Genomic DNA, 17995 nt, shown 5'->3' with positions numbered 1-17995 from the left:
GATGAAGGCAAGCTCAGAATGCTGCCGAAACACAGAGGCATTTAACCCAGCAGATAGAGGTGGGGGTGCGTCAGAGAAGCTTCTTAGTGGAGCTATCTCAAAACATAGTTGTTTATCTCTACGTCATACTGGAAAAATGGTGGCAACACCAGAAGGCAGTGGAGCACAGCAAGTTATAGAATGGAGCCTGCTTTGGAGTCTGAGCTCTGCCTTCCTTGGGTAAATAATATAATCTCCCTAACTTAAAGTTTTCTCATCTACAAAAAGAGGATAATTCTCAGACTATAACATAGTTTTCAGGGCTAAATACCAGGCTGGCCAAAACATTCATTCAGGTTTTTCCATAACAGCTTACTTCTAAATACTTCTAAGTTAATGTAATACTTGTCATAAAAAATACGTAATAAGCAATAGACAGTACAACTACTGGGCTTCCCATGTGGTGCTAGTGGTAAAGAACCCACCTGCCAACTCAGGAGATGTAAGAGACCTGGGTTCGATCCCTGGGACAGGAAGATCCCCCGGAGAAGGAAACGGCAACCAACTCCAGTACTCTTGCCTGGAAAATCCCATGGATGGAGGAGCCTGGAGGGCTACAGTTCATGGGGTTGCAAAGAGTTGGACGTGACTGAAGTGACTTAGGACACAAAATACCACTATCAGCTTTTCTTCGTACAAAGAAGTGATATATATAATGATGAGAAAGTGACAATAGATGACATTTATTGAATATGGATTTTGTTCATTTAATCCTCCCAGGAAAGGTGGGTGCTATCATCAGTCCCATTTTATAATGGAGGAAATTGAGGCCTGGCAAGTCTGAGACATGTGCCTGGAGTTGCACAGCTACCAAGTGGAGGAACCAGAACTTGAACCCAGGTTTGCCAGACCCCAAAGCCTGTGTTTTAAACCTCCCTATAGCCAAGGGAGTTTGGGGAACTCAGGGGAAAAAGAGACTTACAGGGAACATATCTTCCAGATTAGAACCACTGACCTGTCTACGGTGAAGGTCAACTTCCACTGCAACAAATTCAGTTTGACTGTAAATGTCCCAACTCTCAGACTCAGCATGTGACCTACAAGACCCTTTTCTGAAAGCCCCTGGAGAAGATCCTGGTTTCCTGAGCCACAGCCTCAGTTTGTGGAAGTGGGACAAGGCTGACAGGAGCAGTGCCCCCTCCTCTAGCCCTGACCGGTTCATAATCCCAGTGAAGACGCAACCCTTTGGTTTCCAGCCTGCTTTGGTCCCAATTCCATGTATGTTCATTCTCGAGCACTTCAAGGTAGAAAATGAAAATATATGAGCGGGAGAAGGCCTTGTAATAACTGCAGCATGCCCGCTTTAAAGCAAGTCCTTTGGGTATATTATTTTATCCATAAAGAGAGTTTACACTAGTGTGAATGCCACATTTTGGTTCCCCTTGCATTGACAAAAATCTTTTTTTTAAAGATCAAAGTGTATGGTGTGCCTTATGTGATGTTTGACATTGGACAAAGTACTCTTTTTCAAAACAGACATTTTCCAAAAACATAACTCACTAGACTAATGGGCAGTGAGAAGCCAAAATGACTGCCCCTCCGCCTTCTCCTTGTGTGTCTTTGCCAGAGTCCTTGGGACTTGCCAAATCCGGTCATGCCTGCTTAGCTTGCTCGACTGATTGTGCCAGAAAAGAAAATAAGACACAGATGTATTTGAGCTCTTTGAGATGCCAGTAAGAGAGACAGCTAATGGCTTCATTTCGACCCTCCCCTTCCAGCTGGGCACAGGTGGGGGATAATGAGGTCCCTCTCCCTAATCAAACTCAATTATTTACTACTCTATATAACCGCAAAGACATTCACATTCAGTTCAGAATATAAAACACACCATGGGCTACTTCCAACCACTGCCACTGGGTATTTATAACAAACTCAAGTGGCTAACAGTTTGCCTTGGCAGGAGTTTAAGTGTGTAAAGTTTTGCAAACTGTTTCTGTTCAGATATGTCCTGCTGAAATGGGGTCCCAGGCGGGGGTCCACAACTGTCAGGTCAGTGAACTGCATAACATCTGAGAATGTATTCACCACGCAGTGCAGACAGGATCTGGAAATCAAACGCTTCGTTCTACCGCAACCTTCTGAGAAAGCATCACGGTTTTTTCAACAGCAAGACTGACATTGTATTAATAAACATTACAAGTCACTAGCCTGACATGTACATAGCAGCAGCTGACAGACTCCAACATAAGCTGAGGGGAGAACAGAGGAAATCAAAATGAGACATAGTAACTAAACATGGCCAAAGCTGGTGGATCATGAAACAAATCACATTAATGTCAGAAACCTAAGTCCCAAACTTTTAAGATTCATAGCAACTGAAGCAACAATCTGGTATAATTTTTGGATACCAGAGTAACTTGATGGTTATCTAAAATACGGGCTCTTATTGTAAGAATAAAGCTATCCTGGCACCATTTCAACAGACAGACATTCCAGGGAGCAAAACATACATATTTAGCTTGTCTGACCTTTAAATTCTTAGAAGTATGTAATTAATGCTTTCCATCTTTATTACTTGCTCCAATATTCCTGTCACTTTAAACAGACACAAAGAAAAATCTTTTCTTTTCTCTAGACAGTAGCTGTTGCCAAAAAGGAAATCAAGTCAGATTTACAAATACAAAATTAAACAGGCTGCATATGTTACGTTTCCATACATGAGGACAGTCTGGACAATGAAAATGTTTGCTAATACAGCAGAATGAAAAGAAACAACACACAGTTGGTCCTCTATGACTCAAGCAAACAATAAATAACCAGGATAATTTACAGACATATTGTCAGGCCTGATTACAAAGAACAGAGGCATATTTTTTTTTTAATTCCCTGCCCTATTTTAGCCCTGCTCCTTACCAAACTGTCTGACCTTGGGTAACTACTTGTCTCTGATCCTCAGCTTATACAGGTGAGTTGCTTATAAGGAATAAATGAGATAACGGGCTATGAGGGGCACCAAACTGACTGTGCAAAAATGCTCATCCCTCCCCACCCCCACCACCTCCTTTCCAGACTATCAAGACAATACCACATAAGAGCAGGTGAGTTTTCAACCTAACGCTATCTTTTCATAAAGGTCTGGTCACTTGGGGTATACTATAAAGAAAGTATACTAAAACCACTGAGATCCTTTTTGAAAAGCCCTCATACAGAAAGAACAATGAATCTAGGGCATACCTCCTGAAAAAGCAGCTAAACTTTCTCTTTATGCAGACAAGAGAAGCCACAGCCATCTTTGGGAGCCCTCTGGGCCACATCGCCCAAGGCAGCCCAGCTTCTGGTACAAGGCCCTCCAACACTGACCCAGTGGTCCATTTCCCAAACAGCAAAATCCAAACTGAATTCTATATGCTTTGCAGCTTTTGGTTAAAACAGCCCCTTTCCCATATCCACCTGATATATTAAACACTGAAAGTAAAACACATATGAAAGTGAAAGTGTTAGTCACTCAGTCATGTCTGACCCTTTGCGACCCTATGGACTGTATCCCACCAGGTTCCTCTGTCCATGGAATTCTCCAGGTAAGAATACCGGAGTGGGTTGCCATCCCCTTCTCCAAGAGATCTTCCTGACTCAGGGATCGAACCCAGGTCTCCTGCATTACAGGCAGACTCTTTACCAACTGAGCCATCAGAGAAGCCCGAGGAAACCCATATATAGGCAGGGCAATTTAATTAACTGACTTCTGATTTAGGAGGATTCTGTTTTATTGTTTTTTTCTTCCCTTAAAGCTCTTCTTCCCCACCCAGAGTAGGATGCCAGTGTGAAATAATAATGTCAACAGAGGTAATGCAATGACACCACACACATTGCTTTTGGCATCGCCATTTTTTAAACTCGATTCAGTGTCACAAATTCTGATGGAATTAGCCTGTGCTGGGGGCTAACTGTGCTTCCCTGGTGGCTCAGGTGGTAAAGAATCTGCCTGAAATGTAGGAGATCCGGGTTTGATCCCTGGGTCAGGAAGATCCCCAGGACAAGGGAATGGCAATCCACTCCAGTATTCTTTCCTGGAGAATCCCATGAACAGAGGAGCCTGGCAGGAGTCGGACACAACTGAGCAACTGACACTTTGACTTTTGGGGGATGGGAAGAGATGGACAACACGAGTTCCTCTCCTGTCCACTGCTTGTCTGACCTGTCCAACGGCCTAGCAGGCCTTGGCTTGGTCATTGCTGGTAAGGAGCACTTCTTCGGATGCTGAAAATCAGCTGAGATCTAGCCCTCAACTAGTATTAGGGGTCACTTCACCCAGCTCTCTGTCCCCTACTTCTCCCTTCCCATACCTCTGACAGTCAACTTTAGTGTTAGGCTCAGAGAAGCTAGCTGTCAGCAAGTTAGGGACTCCTGTTTATATATATATTGGCTCTGTCCAAAATCAATCAAGAACAATGGATACCTTAGAAATCCGCTTGCTGATCTGGTAAAGGAGGCAGTGTTCACTAACAGGCTCCTAATTTGTACTTTGTTAAGAGTAATCCATTCTCCTTCCCCTAATGACAACTCTATTTCCAGGGACTTCCTGGGGCCCAAGGGCCTGGGAGGAAAAGACCAGTGTAGCCTCAACTCAGTAAGAACACCCACCTCCACACTCTTTTTCACAGAATGCTTTTCCAATTAGGGATTTATTTAAGTTAACTAGCTCCTCTTTTTAAATGTAGATCATTATATAATATAATAAGTCATTATCCTTGCATGATGTAACAAGGAGAAATTTGAAATTTTCTTTTATATGAAGAAACATGTTTTCTAATTTTTCTATACTGGACATGAATTAATTGTGTAATAAAAAATAACCCAAAGAAAAGTTACACCCCATACTGACCTTAGGGTGAATTATTCAGACTGACAAATCTCTGATAAAAATAACAAATCGTAACCATGTAGTACTTTCTACATACCAGGGCCTGAGCTAATTTTCTGACAGTAGTATTTCCCATCCGAGGTTCAAGAGCCCCCTAGGTCAACAGATGCATTTACAGGCTCTCTTGAGTTTCCGAATTTAAAAATAGTGCTTTTAGTTCAATAAAAATCATGTATGTATGATTTTCACTGAACAGTGAAAAGTTATACAGATAGATGTATATAGTGACTTAAACAGTGATAGAGAGATAAAGATACAGGCCACTCCCAGTTTCCCAGGTTTCCCATTCTCCATCCAGCTGGGGAGCCTTGAGTCATTGCTTGGAAGAGAAATACTTGGAAGAGAAATACCTGGAAGAGCCCCTTAACCTTCAATTAGACAGAGGTGAACAAGAAATAAGGGAATGTTCCTGACCCAGGGATCGAACTCATGTCTCTTACATCACCTCCACTGGCAGGCAGGTTCTTTACCACTAGTACCACCTGGGAAGCCAAAACATACAAAGCCAGAGTCAACCAATCAAGCCCACACCCAGTCATTTATGTATTTGTCTACGGTTACCTTCACACCACCACAGCAGAACTGAGCTACAGAGACTGTATGGCCTGCAAACCTAAAATATTTACCATCTCATCCTTTAGGTTGCCAACATGTGGGATAACATGGTAGGATTTGGGAGACTGTTCCAGCGGCTAGTTATTTAACATCAATAATAGAGGCAGAAAGGCTAAATGGCAGTGCAAGCTGCATGCACAAACTTAGAATAGAGAAAGTGATGGGAGAAGTGTACACAAGGCTCTTTATGGACCAGACTTGCTGATCTCTGAAGAATTCATGTTCTGGGTGTACAAGTCTCACTGTGCACAGGATCAGTCAGGCAGAGAGCCCATCTACAGAAACACTAATTAACAACAGCAGAAAGTAAGGTGACGCATCACCCTGGTTTACCCAGGATGGAGTGGGGAGCTCTTGGACTTAGGACTGCTCATTTTAAAACAGGGAAAGTCATCTCTTTGGCGGTTAGGATTCCAGGCTTTCACTACCATGGCCCAGGTTCAATCCCTGGTTGGGGAACTGAGGTCTCACAAGATACATGGCATAGCTGAAATAAATAAATTAAATAAAACAGGGTAGTCCTGAGCAGGACTGGCATAAGCTGGGTATCCTAGCAGAAATGTTCTTTATTCTTCCATTAAAAAGCATTTAAAATTGGGGAGGTGTGCACTGTAAGTCAACTGACCCATTAAAATAATGGATTAACACCTAAAAATACATCCACTGCTTAAAAGGACAAATAATAATATGATAATCTGATGTTTCTTATGAAAATCAAAAATTCAAGTTGACAAGTAAAACATTTAACACCCGTTAAACCCAACATCACTGATTTAATTTCAACAAAACATCATCTGTTACATTATGTTGTTAATTTGTATTTTATTAATGCTATAGTTTTATTTGCATTTAATTTATAATTTTGTTTCAGTTGCATAAAGATATGGAATTTGTAGCTAGCATTTTACATCTGTATGTGTTTAAGTAACATTATAATAAAACAACTTTGGGCAAACACTGAAGTTTCAGGAGAATTAAATTTTCCTTTTTAAACCGCTTGTTTTAGAAAGGACTTTCAGATCAAAAGACTACTATGATCACATGTTAGTATTTATGTAGCAAAAATTGTATGCTAATGAGTAATGCTTCTAGTGACTTATTAATAAACAACAGAATTCTAAGCAGAAGCTACTGCTACTGAAATTCCACTACATACATCTTAAAAAAAAAATCCTAATGACATCTGAGGGCTTCCCAGGTGGCGCTAGTGGTAAAGAAGCCTCTTGCCAATGCAGGAGACACAAGAGATGTGGGTTTCATTCCTGGGTCGAAAAGATCCCCTAGAGCAGGAAATGGCAACTCGCTCCAGTGTTCTTGCCTGGAAAATTGCATGGATGGAGGAGCCTGGCGGGCTATAGTCCATGAAGCTGCAAAGAGTTGGACGTGACTGAGCATGCACACATCACATTTTGTGATGGTAAGACTGAAAAGACGGTTTTATGAATTTTATTGGTAGCACTGTAATGGATACATCTTCAGAAGGCTATGTATGTCAATGCAAAGTGAGAATCTGAAGATGTTTTTTACCTTGACCAATAATCCTACTCAGAGGGAACTTTCCTAAGGAAGTTATTCAACAGAAACAAAAAGGATATAGGTAAGGACGATCTTTAAAGAGTCCTTTATTAAAACCAAATCAAGGAAACAATCTAAACACCCTGTGACAGGCATCTAGTTCATCTCATACACTTTTCTGTTGTATTGCTCATCATATTTGAACGGTTTGTTTGACAACTGTCACCCTATTAGACAGAAAGCTCCATGAGAATAAGGGGCTGTCTCTTTGACCTTTTTTTTCCTGCAAAATCAAAGTACTACTTTATTAAATGAGTTATTTTATACAATATGAACATCAATATAATTACAATTGTAAAAAAAATTTTTTTATAATAAGGATGGACTGATTTTCAGATTTCCAAACCACAGTCAACTGTACATTTACACAGAATTGTCCTTGCATGAAGCCCAAAAAGGAACAGCATAAAAATGAGTGTTTCTGTAGCTCCTTAATTTTTGCTGATCAACAGTTTGTTAGAAAAGCAGCTGCAGGTTTTTTACCAAAGGTCTGAGACATTACATAATAAATGTAGATTGCAGGAATTAAGAATGGATATAAAAATATTTGGAATATAATATTAAGTAAAAATGACGCAAGATGTATGCTAGAACTGAAAGTGTAATATATATACACGTGGAAATGATTATACAAAAATGAAAATAATTATATAGGGATGGAGGAATCACTGGATAAGTTTTAAACTACTTTAAATATTCTTTAAAGTTGTTGTTTTAGTGCCTCCAAAATGTAAAAAGAAAAAAAAATCTTTGCTATGTACACCAAACATGACTTCATGGCAGGGATGAAATGACCATGAGGAGCTACCCCCAGCTCACTCCCAGGCACTCAGGTTTCTTTCTTTGCTCAAGGGTAGAAACATCCAAAATACTCATATACCCTAGGTAGCATAATCCTATTTTTAGTAAAAAATCTGAAACAAAAGCAATATGCTTTTAAAAGACAGGGGAAAGCCCTCTAAAGGGATCCCTCTTCTTGACAGTGCATTAGCTGGTTACTAACAGCAGGGGGTGCCAAAGGGACCACTACTGTCCCCAGGAGATGGCCAGGAGGGACAGTGTCACGGCCTCCGTTAGAAAAGCTTGAACTGAGAAGACACTGCAGGTTTTCCCCTAACAACCAGGACATATGTGTAAGACTCAGGTGCTCTACAGACACGAGTGGACAAAAACCACATTTTTATTTTAACTAACTTCTGATGTTTAGCATTTCCTGGAATTATGAAGGTGGTCAACAAATCACAGTCCTATGAGCAGTACTGGTGACGCTGTCATGAACAGAAACCACAGATAGCGTCATTACAGCTGTGGCAGATGTCTCAAGTACCATTTATACCTATTACTATCTTGAAACGAAAGGCCTCAGGAGTTACTGTTAGACCTGCCTCTGGATCTTGTCATTTAATGTATTGATAAAGCCAGTACATTTAATTATACCACAAATTTGTTTAATAATTTGATAACTATTTAAATATAATGGGATTTTCTTGTACTCTGTGAATATTGTTCTCTGCACAAACACTTTTGAGAAGGGCTTCTGTAGGCATTAGCAGACTACCAAAGGCACAGATAAGGTTAAGAACCTCTGCTCAGTCTAAAGGAGAGCAACTAAGAAAATCAAATTTGATTTGAACAAAATTGGAGAGAAAAAGAAATATTTTAAATCACAAAAGAGAAGTGATTGCAACACACATTTTCAGTTTGGATTCCTTGACGAGAAAGGGGAAAACGTCAAATTTTTCCTTCATAGAGTCTGAAGTGCCCCAATATTTCCAGAGGCTTTTGTACATAGACGCAACTTTTCAGACAGACTTAATACAATTTACCCCAGGTGCAGTGGATTGGAATACAATGCAAATGTTGTCCCCATCTCTCTGGAAGTCATCATTTCATGTTGACTCTCCAAATAGCAAGTATCATTCATTTGATAAGAAAACCAAAATCAAATCCAAAACCCTAAAAGGCAGAGGTAAGATACTGAGATAAGTAACAGTATCAGTACTCACATTCGAACAAAGAGCGACTCTTTGGATGTCAGACCGGGAGATGAATACTTTTCAACCAGGGCCAAAGTACTGAAGCCAAACTTATGAATGGGCTCGTTGGAATCCAGTGGGGGAAAGTCTGTGTCAACCTCCCCGTCATCCTCGGCAATATGCAGGCAGTAGGCACTGACATTGTCACTGTAGGGAAAATCAAAAAGGTAAGTGAACACCAAGGTATGGGAGGGATGCAGAGACCAGAGGTATGGAGGATGGCAAGCCAACCGGGACACTGCTGCTCCTCACCCTGAAGCCTGGATACAGTGACATCTCCCAAACCCTGCTTCCTCTGATAAAGAGAAAACACATACACGGCAGTGCAAAGGGGGAGAGACACAGTGTGAAATGAGAATGTTAATACTGCTCTATTCTTCCCTGGTGGCTCAGTGGGTAAAGCGTCTGCCTACAATGCAGGAGACCCGGGTTCGATCCCTGGGTCGGGAAGATCCCCTGGAGAAGGAAATGGCAACCCACGCCAGTACTCTTGCCTGGAAAATCCCATGGACTGAGAAGCCTGGTAGGCTACAGTCCATGGGGTCGCAAAGAGTTGGACACGACTGAGCGACTTTCCTATTCTTCCAATGAATATTTACAGAGCATCTGTTATATATAAGACATGGGACTTAACGCCTGGGATCAAAGATGAGATTGAGTATAGACCCTCAAAGGAAGTCTAGTGAATAGCAGCAGGGGAAAGGAAGTACTAAATTAGCTATAAGTGTAAATAAAATAAATATCATAAAAGAGAGACAAACAAAACTATAAAGGAGGAAAAATTATTTGAAGGGAGTCAGAGGCCTCTGATTTATGTTCAGGATTAAGAAAATATCTGTGCTCTAGCTCAGAAGTGCTCAGGGTAACCAAGACAGTCTTTACAGTTCTCCTTTTTCTGAAGAATATCAGGCTCTCTTGATAGATCTGATTCTAAACACCAAAGACACTTAACACAGTAAAAGCAAATGACCCAATTTATCCTGATGTAGATAACCAAGCTTCTCAACTATCAACACTTTTGGACTTGTCTCACTTCCCTAGAACGTCCAGTCAGTACTCCCAGACTCCAGCTCTGCCCAGTTTAGAATTGACACTCCTTCTCCTTTGAGGAAAATAAAAAGTCAATTTGCTGAAAAAGAGTGGGAAACTGCACCAACATAAAGAAAATTTAACACTGAAATAACTAAAACACTTGAAGATATCCTGCACCAAAGTTCAATCGTGAAACGGCAAATCTGCTAGCACTGAGAATTTGAACCTAATAGTTCACAAGGAGGTAGGAGTCTAAATTCTATGGCTTAAATTTGGAGTTTAAATGATATGATTGATGCTTAAATTAATTAATTGCAAAGTGTATGCTAATTGTTTAATTGGTTGCTTGATCTATATAGATCATTTTTTGAATTAAATGAGCTGATTTACAAAGTTTATTGATTGGATGTGACAATGAATTATTTCACTGACTACCTGATTTGCAATTTTCCCAATTAATGCACAAATCTTTAGCTGCAACTCTGCTTATTGAGAGAGAGCCTACTTCAGGTGATCTATACTCAGTCTGTCATTACTGAGAGAGATTTATTATATAAAACAGGTAATAAGGACAGATTAAAATTAATGGGAACTGTAAATTTACTAAATGGATGGATAACAAGAAAGTAATCTGGCTATGTTTGTCACTATAAATTTCATATGTTCACAACGCTGATAAAATTTTTAAAAATTCATCTCTGAATGGTATGGGAAACTTACCAATCTTTGCAAAAGGTTACCAACTTCAACACAAAACACTTGCAGAACTAGAAGAAAGCCCTTCGGATGAGGAAAATATCATAAAGTAATATAGCTAAGGGCTTTGTGTCCAAAGAGACTTGAGTTCAAACTGAAGCCGCATTGCTCATGGGCTATGTGAGTTCAGAGAATAAGCTTCATCTCCTTCACATTCCACTTCTACAAAAATGGTACAATTACCCAGAGGTGGCTGTGAAGTTTCGATGAGATGATATGTGTAGTGCCTAGCATGTAACAGAGGTAGAAAAATAAATGGAAGTAATGATAATAAAGTCTGACGGAAAATAACTTCAACGGTTAGGTCAACCCATGAAGACAAATCGTGGATGCTTACTAGAGCAACAAAGCAACAGTGAAACTGGGCGACATGCTCTATGTGCCAATTGGAGTGAATGTGTCTGCTGCTCGCTAGCCTTGGGGCCCACTGAGCCTCCAGGAGTTTATGAACAGGGAAGACACTGATGAGGCAAGCAATGGACAGCACAGATTATTTACTGCTGTGTAAATCATCTTAAGGAATGTCTGTGAGTCCCTAGCACCACAGAGGTTTCAAGGGCAAATAATAAGTCTATTGATCAAAGCGGAAAGCCAAACATTGGTGTCAGAAGAATTCTGCTTTGATTGTCATGGGACGCCCCCAAATCCCCTCAAAACAAACTCGGCAAATGTCACAGGCTAAGCTCTGAAAGCCAAAAGACTCACTGTGCCAAGTGCTCTTCTGCCCCAGTTCTTGAATATAAAGCGTGATATCACGTATTCATTCAAAAAGCAACTGAAATGCCTAGGCTATGCTATAGTCTGTCCTGAGCACTGAGAACACAGCAAGGAAAAGAATGATAGTTTACCCAGTTTTACAAATTAATGAAAGTCTTCTCTGGGTCATCAGCAAAGTTTAGCAGTAAACAGGGCTCCCCTACCAAACCCGTAATTGAACATATGAGGGGGGAAATGACTAAAACTCCATATGCTAGGCATGGGTATTGGTTTCTCTGTGCCTGTATACAGGAATCGTGAATGAAAGAAGCTACTGTGGCATTCTGACTTCTAAAACTGCCTTAGGACTCCAAATTAGTATAGGTACAACAGCCACTGGTATCATTGGCTATATTCACTGAGTACTATGTGTCAGACACTGCAAGACACATGAGCTCACACCATCTTCCCACCAACTGTGTGAGTTATTATTACTATTTTACAAATTACAAAACTGAGGCTCAGTGAGGTTAAGTGGTTTATTCAAGACTAAACGCAGGTAAGAGACAGAGCTGAGATTCAAACTCAGGCAGTCAAGAGCCCTCACTCTTCACTCCCATCTACCCCTCTGCCAACGCCATGGTGTGTCAAGATTTCCCAAGGTCCTTGTTCCTACAAACTTACAGAAATGCTACATACACTAAAAAGGAAAAGGAAACCATGACACATATTTATAAAACATTAGAAGCTTAGAGAGATTTATTTCAACCTCCTCGCTTTTACAAATAGGAAATAGATGCCTATTTCCAAGAAGAATAAGGTGCCATGATCCCTTAATTAGATGGTGGCAAAATCGGTTTCCAGAGAACTCAGGTCTCCTTACTTCTCTTTCATTACACTTTGATCACTTCAGAATTTAGTGGCATTCTGATGTGGGGAGAGAAAAAGAGAGGCAGCTTTAGGTCCTTGACTCAGAAATATGCCAACTATAGATATCTAGAGTTTCCAAGATGATGAAAATGGCGTACCTCTTCATGACAGTTTGGTGGAAAGAAGAAGGGTTTCCCAGTCAGATGCAGTTTAATGCTAACACAAACAAGAATGAGCTATGTGGCCAAATCGGAGTTTCATTTTCTTACTCATGACAGGCTTTGATTTCCTTAGGAGAATCTTTTGGACCTTAAGTTATTCTCCCCTGCGTTCTTACAGCACTTGGCTGTTACTCCTGCACATACCTTACCACACTGCTCTTTTTCTTATTTATGCATCCATGTTCTCCTAGAGAGCAAGGATTCTATTGTCTCTGCATTCTCACTTAAGAGTAAAATGGCTGGCATTTATAAGGTACTTAACAAATATTTGTTAAATGAATGAATATATGGATGTGTAGCCTGAATCACTCTACCCATGAAAAAAACACAGTGGGTATTATTAATGATGCATGTGTTAATGAGAAGAGGAGAAGTAATAAGGCTTTCTTTTTCTTGCTTGTCACACTGATATCTGTTAGCCAAGTGGGGTTTTCAAGGCAATGCACGTGTGTAGAGATTGCAATTCAAGACAAGGAAGAAGGCCCAGAAGAAAGAGAAAACGAAAGAGGCATTCTTACAGTTAATCAAGATGTGAGTACCAGCATCTCAGTTTTTTTATGGAGAAAAAAATAAACAATAAGAAATTATTACAACTATGTAAAAATGTTCAATTACATACATATACAAAGACTAGAAGAAAAGGGACCAAAATATTTATAAAGATCATGTTAACATTCAAGCAATGAGTACTTTTTTCTTTCTAACTTTCTATACATTCCAGATGTCCCACAGTATATAAGTATACCTTTCATTTTCCTGTCTTTATAAAATCCATAGACTTCTCCAGGCCAGAATACTGGAGTGGATAGCCTTTCCCTTTTCCAGGGGATCTTCCCAACCCAGGAATCGAACCGAGGTCTCCTGCATTGCAGGCAGATTCTTGACCAGCTGAGCCACAAGGGAAGCCCTTCTTTATAAAATACTTAACTAAATTTTTGATAAGGGTAACACATTCTTACTGTGGACAATTTAGAAATATGGAACAAGACAAAGAAGGCTGGGCAATCCTCTCACTCCAGTACAAAGAGAAAATCATTCATCCTAGAGACTCTGAGCATAGCCAGCCTGATTCATACGTGTGGTCATTTACTCTACCAGGTTTTGGAATTAAGGAGGGAATAACCACAACGACTGCAACAGGGTCTGATAAGGATTAAACGACATAATTAATTGCACAGTGTCTGGCATGGAGAAAGAGTCTCAATTTGCCAAAATTTCTTCTAGCACTTTTAAGTTTCTGATTACACAGAAGCTGAATTAACTATCCATCAAGAGTCTTGTGTCTCCCTCCCTACCAGAGGGAGAAGAATGATCAAAACACTCACAAACAAGTACAGGACAACTGGATCTACAAGAAGAGGCTTAATATTAAGAGTTGGGTTGTCATGGATAGAGCAGGTCCTTTGAAGTACCACTGAGTTTGAAAGAGAAATGAAAGTTTAAATAATAAATGGATGTAAAATGGAGCCTGCTGTCAAAGAGAAATCCTTTGGGGGAAAATATTTATCTCCAAAGCTTTAATGAGTACAATTAAATGAATTTTGCTTATTCATATCTTATCAAATAAAGCTAAATTTTTCAGTACAAAATTTTATCTCACTGAATTGGTGACCGACATTCACTTTATGTTCAAATGGCAGTATTGCTTTTATGAAGAGAAAGAGCCGTAAGCCCATAAATAGATGGCATTTAGTTCACAAATGAAAATTCAGGAGCATTCCAGGGAGCACCACAGATTTCTACCAAATGTAGAAATCCATTTCTTATCTTCAGAAAATGCAAAACACACTAAAGTATGATCATGAGACAGACGAATGTTTGCTCTTTTCAAATGAAAAATGAAATAATGCATGATTCTGAAATGTCTAGAATGCTCAATACATGAGCTTTGCTGTTCAGTTTGGTGAGAATCAGTATTAAGAGTATGTCAGGCATTAGCAAGAGAGAAAAAGATTCCGACGGTTGCAGCTCAGAAGTTCATCTCTTTGAAGTCAGAAGTTCAGCTCTTTGAAGTCAGAGTTAAAGATTTTTAAGACTCCCAAGATTTCCTTTTCTCCAAAACACATCCCCCATAAATGGAAAGTAAAACTGATAAATAACATCATAAGACTTGTCAAACCACAGCAACCTCAGACAGGAATAGTTAAATCTAAATTCCCTGGTAAAGTTCTAGGGAGAAAATGTCCACTAGTTTTTAAGCAGAAGCAAGGCCTTCATACAGTTCTGTCTGGGCTCCTTCTGGGTCACTTTCTATTGCTGTGTCTTCAAGTCCCCTGACCACTACACGCTTCCTCCTGCCACAGCATCGCTGCCAAACCACTACATCTGCCAAATGCCTTGGGCCTCACTTTCTGAGGGAACGCCCCCACTTGCCCCACACCCCTTTTCCCAGGTGATGCTCTCACAGTGGCATTCCTCCCCTGCTGAGCACTTAAGTCAGCTTCTAAGCGAACATAATTCGGTTTAATTATTTGAATTATGTGCCCATATCCTTCACTAGCTTGTGGAATTCATGGAAGAGAAACCGTATCTTATTCCACTCACCACTGTACACCCAGCAAAATGCCTGGTATATAGCAAACACTCAATAAATATTTACTGAATGCATGAATGAATACAAATGATAAGTGAAATGAGCCAGTTACAAAGTGCTATTACACTTGATAATTTCTTCTTCCCCACCAAACTGTAAATTTTTTGAGTGCAGCAATTGCATTTCTCTTGTTCTCCATTTTATCCTTGATACCCTTGATACCCTTGATACCCAGGGTCTGGAACTCCATAAATATTTGCTGAATGAAAAAATGATGAGGGACTTAAGTCTTTGAGATTAAGCAGGGTATCAAGAGAAGAGTGAGAAAGATGTTTCTTAGGAAATGGTAGAAGCAGAAGCTGTATGTCAAGAAGCTGCCAGTTAAAGAATGTGATGTGTTAGAACGTATGGGAACATAGCTGGGGGTCAAAATGGGATGGGCATGTCAGGCTGTTATTATTTAGGTAAAGAGTTCTCTGTGATGACTCTAAGGGGTATAAATTAGAAGCAGCGAAATGGGAGAAGAGTACATACACCATGGTGGAGATACAGACAGGAAAAAAAAAGCAGCGAGGTACAGGGAGTATAAAGAATTCAAACTGCAAAGTTGTCAGAAAACATAGAATATAAAGTCAAATGTTCCTAGATACTTTGATAAGCCCATGAGAGCATCAGTGTTTCACAGCATGTACAATTGTGTGAGCTTTCAGAAAAGGGCTAAAATATGCTATTACTGCTGAATTAACACTAGTATTGGTTGCAGTACTAGCTGCTGGAGTTACAGTATTTAACAACAACAGAAACAAACATTTATGGAGCAGTTGCCATGTATTTTCTCATTTTAATTTTATAACTACCCTGATAGGAAGTTCCTATCCTCATTTTACACATAAGAAAACGCAGGCTGAAATAATTCATCCAAGATCACCCTGATGGTCAGTGCCAGAATGAAAACCCAGGCAATGGCTTTGAATCTCATACCCTTGACCACTATGTTATATACTGATGAAGAAGGCAGATGAAAATGTTACCACAGGTTAGAGAGCTTCTATGAAAAATTACAAAAGTAAAGAAACCTCAATACTGAATGAGATAAACCTCAGCTATCTACAAGGTCCACCAAGTTTCCCAAGGACTCTAGCTAGCTGAGTTTACATGAGAATAAACTAAATTCACAGTAAGATCCGGTGTGTGGCTGTATCATGTGTTGCTATACTCTACAGCTGCACTTTCCAAACTTGTGGTTACTGAGCCCTTATAATGCGTGTGTGCGCGTGTACTCAGTTGTGTCAAACTCTTCGCGACCCCACAGACTGTAGCCTGCCAGACGCCACAGTGCACGGAATTTTCCAGGCAAGAATACTGGAGCAGACTGCCATTTCCTCCTCCAGGGGAATCTTCCGGACCCACAGATCAAACCCACCTCTCTTGAGCTTCCTGTATTGGCAGTCGGGATTCTTTACCTCTGAGTCACTGGGGAAGCCTCTTGGAAATGTGGCTAGTCTGAATTGAGATGTGCTGTAAATAGCATATAAACACTAGATATTGAAAACGTAACCCAAAATATAACAAAAACATCTCATTAATAATTTTTATATCAATTACATATTGAAATGATAATCTTTCCTATAAAGGGTTAGATAAACTATGTTATAAAAATTAATTTCACTTCTTGGAAATATTTTAAATATGTGATTACTAGAAAATTAAAATTGTAAATGTGGCTTACATTTGGAACTTGTATTATATATACATTTTTTCAGCTTTATTAAAATATAAATAACATGCAACATGTTTTTCCAGTGGTCATGTATGGATGTGAGAGTTGGACTGTGAAGAAAGCTGAGCGCCAAAGAATTGATGCTTCTGAACTGTGGTGTTGGAGAAGACTCTTGAGAGTCCCTTGGACTGCAAGGAGATCCAATCAGCCCATCCTAAAGGAGATCAGTCCTGGGTGTTCTTTGGAAGGAATGATGCTGAAGCTGAAACTCCAGTACTTTGGCCACCTCATGCGAAGAGTTGACTCACTGGAAAAGACCCTGATGCTGGGAGGGATTGGGGGCAGGAGGAGAAGGGGACAACAGAGGATGAGATGGCTGGATGGCATCACCGACTTGATGGACATGAGTTTGGGTAAACTCCGGGAGTTGATGATGGACAGGGAGGCCTGGCGTGCTGTGATTCATGGGGTTGCAAAGAGTCAGACACGACTGAGAGACTGAACTGAACTGAACTGAAGTGAATTGAAGGTGTTGCTTTGACATGCTCACATATTACCAAATGATTACTACCAAGTAGCATTTGCTAGTACCTCCATCATGGGCAGAACATTTGGGACTCTTAAAGACTTCTGGGGTCACAAAGAGTCAGACATGACTGAGCGACTGAACTGAACTGAAAGACTTCTCAGAAAAAGTGACTCCAGAAAGAATGAAGATGAAAGAATGAAGAATGAAATAACTTCAGAAAGAAGGAAGAGACAGATTCAAAGCGAAAACAACACCCAGTTGTGACTGGAAATGGAAATAAAGTCTGATGCTGTACAGAACAATATTGCACAGGAACCTAAATGTTAGGTCCATGAATCAAGGTAAATTGGAAGTGGTCAAACAGGAGACGACAAGAGTGAACACTGACATTTTAGGAATCTAAAATGGACCGAATGGGTGAATTTAACTCAAATGACCATTATATCTACTACTGTGGGGAAGAATCCCTTAGAAGAAATGGAGTAGTCCTCATAGTCAACAAGAGAGTCCAA

At 40.1% G+C, this 17995-nt stretch overlaps 1 protein-coding gene and 1 non-coding gene across 5 annotated transcripts in view; one reads left to right on the top strand and one right to left on the bottom strand.

The window, feature by feature from the left end:
• MAPKAP1 (MAPK associated protein 1) overlaps positions 1-17995 on the bottom strand; it is a 236410-nt gene that overhangs the window by 99923 nt on the left and 118492 nt on the right. For all 4 annotated transcript variants that reach the window (XM_068964854.1, XM_068964864.1, XM_068964872.1 and 1 more), the window contains one exon: positions 9097-9273. In XM_068964854.1, coding sequence (XP_068820955.1) covers positions 9097-9273 — 177 coding nt within the window. The remainder of the gene's footprint in view (positions 1-9096; positions 9274-17995) is intronic.
• Positions 9505-9576, top strand: TRNAC-ACA (transfer RNA cysteine (anticodon ACA)). The gene has a single exon. It is a non-coding gene; the product is annotated as a tRNA-Cys (tRNA).

The sequence above is a fragment of the Capricornis sumatraensis genome, chromosome 1 (genome assembly GCF_032405125.1).
Source record: "Capricornis sumatraensis isolate serow.1 chromosome 1, serow.2, whole genome shotgun sequence".
Lineage (NCBI taxonomy): Eukaryota > Metazoa > Chordata > Mammalia > Artiodactyla > Bovidae > Capricornis > Capricornis sumatraensis.
The sequence above is the reverse complement of the archived record's forward strand: the minus strand, read 5'-3'. Positions and strand labels throughout refer to the sequence as shown.